Source organism: Triticum urartu, chromosome 2, assembly GCF_003073215.2.
Source record: "Triticum urartu cultivar G1812 chromosome 2, Tu2.1, whole genome shotgun sequence".
Classification (NCBI taxonomy): domain Eukaryota; kingdom Viridiplantae; phylum Streptophyta; class Magnoliopsida; order Poales; family Poaceae; genus Triticum; species Triticum urartu.
In genome coordinates this window covers 563,108,537-563,119,283 of record NC_053023.1, presented here as the reverse complement: position 1 = coordinate 563,119,283, position 10,747 = coordinate 563,108,537, and the positions used below count along the sequence as shown (strand labels likewise).

Sequence of the window (10,747 nt, the reverse complement as noted above, 5' to 3'; positions counted from 1 at the left end):
ATGGGTATGGCGAAACAAGTACACCCTCTTCCAAATTCGTGTGTGGAAAACTAGTAATAGAGGAAAAAATATGCCCACGTAACAAAATTTGTCTGTCCCTAAAAAAAAACTTTGTGCATGAAACTCCTTTTGAGTCATGTGATTCTCGTCCTTCCCGTAATTGTTCAGAAAAGGAAAAAAAACTACTGAGTCACACACACTTTTGGACACGACCAAAAATTTGTCTAAGATAATAAGTTTTCCAAAGCGTGACCATTCCCGTTCCGTTTCGCACCCTCTGGATTACCTTGTACTCCTAGTGATACTACTACTGCTCCGTCATGCAAGAGTACGACCTAAACAAATCCAGTTCAAGAAGGAAATCGATCAATTTGAAGGATCCAGATCGGCCGCAGTAAAGGAGCCGATAAATTCCTTCCCCAAACCGACGAGGCATCCATCCAACCCACGGCCGCACGGACACGGTCGCACGCGCGCGCCTCCCCCCCAAGAGAGAGTCCAACCGGCGCGAAATTCGCACGGCCGCTGCGGTCACAGCAGCGCACGGGAAGAGAAAGCCCGGGAAGAAAATATTCCCCGGAAAAAGAGATCCCCCGCCCGCCCGCGCAGCGCGCACCCAAGAGAAAGGAAAACCCCCACCGGAACGCAACAAACCAGAGGGAGAGCGGGGAGCTGCCCGCCCCGGAAGTAGAAAAGGGGATCGGCCCGGCCGCCCCCACCCCCAGAGCAGGCAGGCAGGCAGGCCACCACGCGCGCGCCCTCCTCCTCTCCAACCCCTCTCCTCCTCCCGTTCCCTCCCCCTCCCTCGCGCCGCGCGGAAGGCCAAGCGGGAGAAGGAGCCTTGGAGATTTTCCCGGAACCCCCACCCCTTTCACCACCACCGCCCGTCCGTCCGCCACCAGCCTCCCCCGCATCGCCGCCCCAACAATCCCAGTCGAGTCATCCGCCCACCCCCCCCCCCCCCCCCCCCCCCCCCCCCCCCCCCCCCCCCCCCCCCCCCCATTCGCAGCCGTCCGCCCCCCGCGTCCGCCGCAGAGCCGCCGATCCCCTCCCGAGAGCCCCCGCCCCGTCGGCTCGTGGATCTCGGCTGCCGCCGTCGCCGGTGCTGGTGGGGATTTCGGGTCCCGTGTTTATTGCTCCGATTCGGGCCCTGATTCTCCCCGGATTGCGTTTCCTTTGATGGGGCCGCCGCCGCCGCTCCGGCTCGGGGTGTGATTCTGATTCTGATTCGGGCGGAAGGTAGAGATTGTCGTCTTTTTATTGAGCCCCCCCTGCCTGCCCTGGTTTCTCTGCCGCTATTGGATTGATTTGGGATCCGCGATCGAGATTGCTCCGTGAAGTTTTTGGTCCTAGGTATATTTTTTGACTGGCCCGGATCAGGAATAGAGGGTTCTCTTGCTGGGGGGAGGGAGATCTAGGGTTGCGTCTTCTATAGTTCTCTTTGTGCATGTGCATACTCCATAGAAAAAAACACCAAAAAAAGGAGGGGGTGAGGAGGAGTTGGAGGAGCAGGAGGAGGAGGATTGGAGCGCAGGGGAGTTTGGAGGTTATTATGGCGCTGAATTATCCGTCGTGCTCATTCTTGGTGAGCGACGAGTGCTCTGCCCTGATGCGAGGGTGTGGATGCTGGTCGGAGGAGGCCTCGCCCCTCTCGTCCCCAGGGGTCAACTCCAGGCGCTGGGATGATTTCGAGCCCGATCCTGCGGATCTATTGCCCGTGGATCCCTTCGGGATGAACTTGGGGAACACCATCACTGCAGCCATCGCCAGTTGCCTCGACCGCACGGTCATGTCTGGTGCAGGGCGTTTTGGAAGCGGTGACGGTGGTGCGGCCGACTTGAGTTTTTACCTGAATCATGCTATTGCCGTCTCCCGGGGGCCATCTTGCCTCCCGGGTGGCTTCGGGCGTGCTTTTGAGGGGCCCTTTGTGTTTGGAGGCCTTTATGAGGCCGGAGGCGCCAACTGCTCTCAAGGGTTGCCTCCCCTTGTGTCCTGCTCAGGCTCAATTGTACCTGGAGAGGATCCATCTACTTCTGGCAGTGCTGCATTGTTGTGCCGTGAAGGAGTTGATGCCGTGGGAGCGTCCTGCTCACGCCCAATTGTACCTGGAGAGGATCCATCTACTTCTGGCAGTGCTGCATTGTTGTGCCGTGAAGGAGTTGATGCCGTGGCAGCGTCCTGCTCACGCCCAATTGTACCTGGAGAGGATCCATCTACTTCTGGCAGTGCTGCATTGGTGTGCTGTGATGGAGTTGATGCCGTGGGAGCGTCATGCTCATGGCCAATTGTACCCGGAGAGGATCCATCTCCTTCTGGCAGTGCTGCATTGGTGTGCTGTGATGGAGTTGATGATGTGGGAAGTGCACCACATGACGGGATGATGTATGCTCTTGCCTATCTTGGGCTTCGTGACATCCTAGCTACAGAGATGGTGTGCAAGTCTTTGCATTCATGGATCCGCAGCGAGTTATTGTGGAAGTGTATCCACATTGAACCGGTATTGAGCGGGAAGATCTCTGATCCTGATCTTCTATTTCTGACACAGAAGATTCCAGGTGATTTGCAGTGTCTAAATATAAATGACTGCATAAATATCACCGACAATGGTTTGAATGCTGTTCTCCAAAGCAATCCGACGTTAACAAAGGTTAGTATGGTCACAATACTTTTTGCAAGTATTTCTAAGAATAATTCAGTTCCTCGAAGGCCTGGGATCATATTTGGCAACAAATTAATCTGTATATGTTAGGGCACAACTCCCTCCGATGGAGCTAGGGCCAGTACCTTAGGATACTTTGGGTAGTCGAATGTAGATGTTATATGGGGCATACCATGTTTTTCTTGCTCTTGCTATCTGGGTAGTATTTTCTGCGATGAATATTCACCAAGGTTTTTAAATATGATTTCTCTAGTTATTTTCTGTGATGAATATTCACTATGGCTTTTTTAATACGATTTCTCTAGTAGTTTACATTTAGCACCAACAAAGCTAAGTTAGGTTTCATTTTTTTAGCTAATGCTATTCACTTATCTGTAAATCTGCTAGATCGTTGTCTAGAGGGCAAACTAGTTAAAAAATCAGTATATGTTTTTTACTTTCTCACAATAGTTTAAAGTTGAAACAGCATGATGAAAAACTTGTCCTATCAATTTTAGGGGGGACTCTTGTTATGCTGCATATGCTTTTTGTCATACGTTTTTAATTCAACAGAAATATTTTTGTTTTGTGATTGATTCTAACCTGCTCCTTCTTGTTGCTTTTTGTCATACGTTTTTAATTCAACAGAAATATTTTTGTTTTGTGATTGATTCTAACCTGCTCCTTCTTGTTACAACAGTTGAGTATTGCGCGATGCCCGCGGTTAACTTTGGATGGCCTTATTGCCAATCTAAAGTCATTTAATATGAAAGCAGTGTCGGGTATTAAGAGCCTCAGAATTGACAAAAACTTCAATTTACCAAAAGAGGATTATGAGGAGTTATTATCCTTGTTGAGCATCGACAAGAGACAGGAGTTGCACAACCGGGCTCCGCGATTCCGTCATTCTAATCATTTTTTATTAGATTGCAATGACGGATATGCTCTTGATATTGAGATGTGCCCCATCTGTCAAAGTTACAAACTTGTTTTTGACTGCCCTGAAGTGGAGTGCAGTGACAAGAGATCTGGCAAGTGCCGAGCATGTGAGGTTTGCATCAAGAGATGCCGGCAGTGTGGAAGGTGCTTAGAACGAAATGAGAAGTTTGAAGAGAAATTTGATCTGGTCTACCTTTGCTACAAGTGTCGAGGCGATCCGGCTTCACCATCTCTCGGTGTGGAAAAGGATCTGGTCTCTATTTTATCCAGTGGAAGAATAGCTTCTCCTTGACCATGGAGGAGCAACAGTACATGTCCAGCCATTCAGCCATCTTTCTTAGCATTACTGATGAAGGGAAAAAAAGGAAAAAAATATAGTTTGCTATTCATGAAGGTGTGTGGTCGTTTGACAGATGGTACATTTGCTTGCAAGAAAAACAAAAAAAGATGTTACTAATTCCAGCAGAAATAAAGGGATGGTTCCCACTATTACAGCCTCACCAGCGACCATGAGGTGGGTGGCGCATTACTTTTGGTAACATTTAGTTGTTTGGTGATGAGGAGACACTCATTTCCTTTATTATTATCTTGTTCCAGGGATGTTTCTTCATGGAGTTTGCAGTTCAAGAGTGTATAGGTAGAGGGTGAGATTGGTGTCGGTGTGTTTGCTTGATGCTGCATCTTCCTGTGAAGAAGACTGAAGATGAACTTATTCCTTGGCTTCCAAGTATATTATATCTGTATATGCGTCACATTGTAATAGTTTGCCCTGTATACGTCGTGTCGTATGACTTGGTAACTTGTTTCATAAAAATAAATAAATCAATGACTTCTAACTATTACTATCACTATCTTAAATTTTGTTGCTACATAAGCATCCTTTTTCATCTGTTGCGTTTAGTTGGAGTTTACTGTGAATCTGTGATCATATCCTGTTATGGTACAATCTGCTCCTTGGCTGTCGTCGCAGGCAGCTTTTGGTAAAACCTGAGCAGTTCGTTATGAAATTTTGGGTATTTGGGGAATCCCTTGTTAAGATTGCCTGATATTAGATCGATTCATCCAAAGCTTGCTCTGCTTGTTCTGCTCCCAATAATGTAAGCGGGTTTGGGAAGCATGTCGACTCCGCCTACCTCGCTTGCTTGTCCCACAGGCAAGGCAAAGCAGGGATTCGTTAGAGCTGAGAGGCGGCCAGCAGTAGGTTGATTCTGTCTTTCGAGAGTAGCAATCCACATTCTCATCCGGCAGGAATCCATGTCCCGGAAGCAAGCAGCACCTGTCGCGTTGCTATGCTTTTCTTGCCTTGCGCGCGAGGGAACGTGTTGGCCAACTTGACCATAGCACCGGCCAGAAGGATCAAGCAAGGGAGCCCATGCTTCTAGGGAAGCAGAGTTCACCACTTTGAGAAGACTGAAATCTGGTGCTACCTTGAGTGATCCCTCTAACCCCTTGTTTCATACGTGAAACCTGTTTGTTTCTCGTAGACCACTTTGGCCAGAAATGATCCTTTTGGTGTCTGTTATTTACTTTTTTTTTCTTCTGATATGGATCACTCGGATTCCATTTAAGACACGGCAAGATTGCCGGTTACCGCACGGGTTACATCATCAGGGTAGCTATCAAACCATTCACGAGAGAAAAAGATGCGTGATGGCTACATTCCATATGTAAGAAGCAAATTGTGTGTGCACATTTCTTTGGATGACCCCCACCTGATTCACCGCTACCTGTTTTCTAGTTTCACTAGTTCAAGTAAATCTGAAGAACATGTGGAATGATCCTAGGGCACATCACCTAGGATCTCACATAGTTTTATAACCATACAAAAACAAGTGACAGCGAATGCAATGGTTTGGAAGTAATTCATGATTTCATTTAACGAATAAACAGAATACAGTGCACAACCACCGCCAGAACTACAATCATGGGAAGAATTCTACATGGCCACCAACATCCCTACATAACAACTTGGCTTCAGAAGCTAGTTTCCTGCTCTTAACTATCACTAGATTTGTCAGCCGGTGCTTGGGCTGCGGCTCGAAAGATCTCGCCTCGGCCTCCTTCCCCAGCAGCACAAGCTCCCGGGAGGGCATCACGTTGCCCCACCAGAACTCACGCAGGACGTCGTGGATGAGCTCCCAGTATGCGCGGTCCCGAGGCACTCGGAACAGGCTGCTCCCGTTGGGTGTCCAGCAGTAGAGGTCGACCCAGTCTCTGCCCATGATCTCCATCAGCCCCTGCACCTGCGGCATGTAGTAGTATGGCACGATACGCCATGGAAGAGCAAGCTCGGGCTTACCCTTGTTGTACGGGCACTTGACTTCCAGGATCCCACCATCAGGGTCACACCCAAGAACGCCGTCAGGTGAAGCTCCGAGCCACCCCAATTTAGCCTCGGTGTGCACTGCGAAGCCAAGGGAACCCACTGACCGTCCTGTGATGCTCGTGTACTGCTCTACGGCCATGCTTTCATGATTGGTTCCCCAGGCCATGGCAGCCATGGCTGCATCCGCCAACTTGATATCTGTTGGTCCAAAGACCTTCTCACTCCAAAGCTCTGACCGTCTGTTGCCGGCCCAGAAACCCAAGGCAGTGCTGAAGGTGCTTGTGGTGAGCTTATCCTTGCGCAGAGCAAACCACTCCTCTGACCGCTGGGCTACATCAGCCGGCGGAAGCTGGGCCGACACCATGAGGGCTGAAGATGGCGAGAGAGATAGCGGTGATGACCGGGTAGTGTAGATCTGCAACGATGAACGCGAGCAGCTGCGAGGAATATAGCCTTCAAAGTTTCGTCTTGACGGCAAGGATGCAGATGGAGTTAACCGCACACGCGATGTTGAGCAAAATGCCGTTGGAATCGGCAGGAGCGACCTGAACAAATAAGAAACTGCTCAACGGTTAGACAACATTGTGATGCGGTTTGGATAAGTAGTAGGGAAGAGCTGAGAAAGCATACAGAGGAAGTGCTCCACAAGAATGGTGAACCTATGAATGTGCGTGTAACACATGACAGAGTTTGTGTTGTGCTTCTCTTATATGAAGAGATTGCCTCGCTTCTTGGATAAAGCATGAAAGAATTTTGCAAGCAACCACCAAGGGCTTATTCCTTGCCTGGCTCCAGGAAGCAGACATGCTTGGGACAAGTAAGCATTTCTGACAGGTGCAAAGCTTATGCTGCTACTAGAACGAAAACAAACTCTAGGTAACTGCAAATGACAGCCTGCAATCTTGTTCCATTTTTTATCTACCACTAGTTGGGAGATACTGTACGAGCCTTGTACTCAGATTCCAACATGTACAGACATTACAAAGTGAATCGATTACGATCAAATTTGGAACAACAATCAGTAAGCTACAATAATCCAAAAAACAACCTGAAACTAAACGGGACTACCGCGAGCATTTCCCAAATAATTTCCGCGTTTGGGAGTGAGAAGCATTCATGTCGTCGTTCACGACGCTCTGAAGCTCTCGAGGAGCGTGGGGGTTGCGATTGACACTGAAGGTGAAACCATAGAGCAGCGGGGCGAGCAGTGGCGGGGGTGGGTCGCTCACTCACCTGCGCGTTGCGGGAGCGCGAGCGACGACGCCGGTAGAGCCGAGCGAAGCCTCGGCCGTGGCGGCCCGGCCCCGCGGCTCAGCGCGTGACGGCCGGCGGCGGCCGCCTGCGGAGAAGCTGCCATGGCTAGGTCTCCGCTTGGGGATGGACCTGGTTCCGTCTGGGTTCGGGACGGGACGAGCGAAAGGTCTCGGTCTGGGACTCTGGGTCGAACACAACCAGCCTTCCTTTCCTTCGGTGCAGGGGCAAAAGCGTCCATAAAAAAGTATACGAATCAGGTGGAATTTATCCAACAGTCCCACGAGCAGGGAGCAGCCGCCGCGGCAGCGAAGAGTGGGGACGGGGAAGCGATCGGAGGCAATGGCGAACGGCGGCGACGGCGACGGCGACGTCCCGGAGAACGCCAACGAGCGTAAGGCCAGCCATTCGCTTGCGGGTTTTAGACTCGTTTCTGATGAATTTTCTGTGTTTCGCCGCCGCAGATTGCCCCGGGACGCAGTCGGAGGCGGCCGGGAAGGCGGAGTCCTGCGCCGGGGTGCCCCAACCAGCAGATCTGCGCCACCGCGCCCAAGGGCCCCGACCCAGGTAACACCACCCTGCCCCTCTGCACCTTACTTTTCCCCAGTCTGATCCTTGTGCGGTTGGCCACGCGATGTCAGTGTGGCTTGCTTGCTAGCATGTTGCCCCGATGCTTGCTGTTGGCCAGGTTTTTATTGTTGTTACAGCTGAGTACGAGCTTAGTAGAGAGCGTATGGTCTGCACTTGTGTGACTATTCTTTGCGATTGTGTGTGAATTTTGTTGAGCTCGTGTGCACAAGATGTTACACTTTGGTTGTCACATACTCACCATGTGAGCGAATTTGCATGCTTTCTCTGTGTACAAAGTTATTTTGGTATATCTGACCAGGAATTCCATGATGTTGAAGAAGTTAAGATAGTACATAAATAGCGGTCTGATATGCACTAGAAAATATGAGATACCTGAAAGATCTACAGTTAGTTCACTGACTCTCAGGTACTGTTTATATACCGGATGAGGGTGTTCTTGTTACATCTTGTACCGGTTAGTCAACCCAACTTAATTTGATCACATGAAGAAGTGCTATGTCAGGAAAAAGTACTTGAAGAACGTACTGCCGCATGCCTGCATTTTGATTCTCATACATGTACGCAAATGCAGTTAATTCTGCATGTGTGCCGGTTCTATTACTGGTGATGCCAGCTGTCATTTTTTGACCTAGCTATAAGAACTTTTAACCTAAGGTCCCACAAGCACACAGAAGCCACATTACTCTTGACTGTTTTATGTCACGTGACATATCATACCTGGCCTTTAGCATGATTATACATACATATAAAATGCAATTCATGTCTTATGCGATTGTTTCTGCATCCATAATATCTTGCTGTTCTTTCGTCTCTAGTATATTTATTCTTGGCGAGACAATGCTAAGCTGGGTCATTTCATTTTCAGACCTGCTTGCCATCATTGAGCGAATGAATACTGTGAAACATAAGATACTGGTGTTGTCTGGCAAGGGTGGTGTAGGGAAGAGTACTTTTTCAGCCCAGCTCTCATTTGCCCTTGTTGAGATGGACTATCAGGTCGGCCTTCTTGACATAGACATATGCGGACCTAGCATCCCAAAAATGTTAGATATTCATCAAAGCAATGTTGGCTGGTCACCAGTGTATGTTGAGTCCAACCTTGGTGTCATGTCAATTGGATTCATGCTGCCGAACCCAGATGATGCTGTCATATGGAGAGGTCCTCGCAAGAATGGGCTCGTCCGCGCCTATGAAGAACTCCCAACAAGAATTAACAGTAGTGGAATGGGCATAAACAATAAAAGCACATGTTCATTCCTATAACAATCGTAGAGCTTAACTGCAAAAAAGCACTATGATCTGTTTCAACCGCTATTGGGTGCTCAGAAATGATTTTCAGTTCTTTTTCCTAGAATGCAGCCTACAATATCAACAAAGGTAGACAAGCCACCAAAACATGAAAGCAAACATTAAGGCAACTACTCATTTTGAAACAGTTCAATTTCAAAATGTCAAAACCGGTCTATTCAATTTTAATTATTTATACTAGGATCACTGGCTGCCTTGAAGCATATGCAACACAGGATTAACACGTTAGCCTAGGGATGATGAGCTGTAGGTGTCAGCCTACAACAGTATTATCACAGTATCAGTGCATATGAAGAACTCCAACAAGAATTAACAGTCATGAAGTGGGCATAAGCAATAAAATCACATTTTGATCCATCCTACAAGCTTAACTCCAAGAACGTATTGATATTGTGCCAATGTGCTAGTTTTTTTTTTACATTTTAAAATGTGCTAATGCGTCCGGTGTACCAGTAGCACCACAAGTACCGGCATTCTCATACAGAAAAGGCTGAACTTTCCTATGATGGCAGGTCTGCTCCCAATCACCAGCCAAATACAAATCCAAACAACTAAGCAACAAAACTAACCAGAGCCGAGCAGCTAGTCTTGACTGTTGATATGAAACAAAATAGGCTAAAAGCTGTTTGAGACGTAAAATATATAAGCTAGATTGGTAAAAGCTGTTGACACGAAACAAAACTACCCCATCTTATTTCCACAGATATGAAAGAGAAAGAGAGGATAAAGGTATCAACACAAAAATATTGGGGTGAATTTGGTCCAAATATATAAGCTAGATTGGTAAAAGGTATGTTTGACACAATTAAACTTGAACCCAACACATAGCTTGAAAAGCATGTCCGCTTCATGCAGCACACCAATTGGAAGGGAGCATAAATGAAATCGCGATCCATCTTTCCTAACCCTTTCTCCTTCATGGCACCATCCATTCCTGCAGCAAGTAAATTAGCATCAAAATGTGACCTCAGTTATATTTCGATATTTCATAGCCGATATAAAAAATAAATTAGAATGCAAAAATGTGTTCTCTTAAAGAGACATTTTATAGCTAGTTCTGATGTACAGAGAATATAATAATGATTACAGCAAAGATAGCAATGAAGCTAAACAGTAGAACCTTTTACAAACAGAATTTACATATTTAGCCCATAAGAGATATAAATCTATGATGTTATAATCAGATGGGCACTCAAATCTGTCAAGACTAAGAACAAATCTTGTTTGTGGGTAAGATAAAAATTCTGAACCAGTGTAAGCAGCATAAATGGGTTTTTAATAACCAAAATCAAACGAGGAACCAAGATATATCAGCCGCATTTTCCACTGAAAGCTAGATGGCACAAAGCCAGAAGAACTCAGCAAAGCTTCTTCTATTTTCAAAACATCAAGTGTCATTTTTTTCAGATCCAGAGGCAAATGAAATTGTTTTCAATTTGCTGTTCCATAGTTCATTCATTCAGTTTGCCTTTTGCATCAGAATGATTTCTGGGTTCAACCATACCTCAGTTTCCGTTGCTGCATGTGGAGGCACATGATGCAACATTTCCTTTCTCCTCAGAAGCTGGATCAGAGTTTACAAGGCTGTCCCTGGAGATAGTAGAGTAAGAGATGGTATTACTGAGCTAACAAAGCCAAGACAGTATCACTCAATTTTACACTTATACTAGCATTAGTACCAAGCAAACAACAGC

General features: G+C 47.4%; 2 protein-coding genes and 1 pseudogene across 2 annotated transcripts; 2 read left to right on the top strand and 1 right to left on the bottom strand.

Moving 5' to 3' along the window:
* Nucleotides 1-894: 894 nt before the first annotated feature.
* Nucleotides 895-4,416, top strand: LOC125538776. Its single transcript, XM_048702066.1, has 3 exons — nt 895-2,647; nt 3,339-4,091; nt 4,175-4,416. Exons 1-2 carry the CDS (start codon nt 1,448-1,450, stop codon nt 3,867-3,869), a joined length of 1,731 nt encoding a protein of 576 aa, XP_048558023.1. The 5' UTR covers nt 895-1,447; the 3' UTR covers nt 3,870-4,091; nt 4,175-4,416.
* Nucleotides 4,417-5,428: 1,012 nt separating this feature from the next.
* Nucleotides 5,429-7,328, bottom strand: LOC125538773. The gene is made up of 2 exons (XM_048702065.1): nt 7,137-7,328; nt 5,429-6,464 (listed from the first exon to the last, which is right to left on the bottom strand). The coding sequence occupies exons 1-2, from the start codon at nt 7,258-7,260 to the stop codon at nt 5,500-5,502; spliced, it is 1,089 nt and encodes a 362-aa protein (XP_048558022.1). The 5' UTR covers nt 7,261-7,328; the 3' UTR covers nt 5,429-5,499.
* Nucleotides 7,329-7,373: 45 nt separating this feature from the next.
* Nucleotides 7,374-9,096, top strand: LOC125538774 (annotated as a pseudogene).
* The last annotated feature ends 1,651 nt before the right edge of the window (nt 9,097-10,747 follow it).

Coding starts and splice junctions, on each gene's coding strand:
- LOC125538776 (XM_048702066.1), top strand. CDS start 1,448: ATGTGCATACTCCATAGAAAAAAACACCAAAAAAAGGAGGGGGTGAGG. Junction 2,648..3,338: donor GCAATCCGACGTTAACAAAG/GTTAGTATGGTC, acceptor TTGTTACAACAG/TTGAGTATTGCGCGATGCCC.
- LOC125538773 (XM_048702065.1), bottom strand. CDS start 7,260: ATGGCAGCTTCTCCGCAGGCGGCCGCCGCCGGCCGTCACGCGCTGAGC. Junction 6,465..7,136: donor CGCGCTCCCGCAACGCGCAG/GTGAGTGAGCGA, acceptor ACCGTTGAGCAG/TTTCTTATTTGTTCAGGTCG.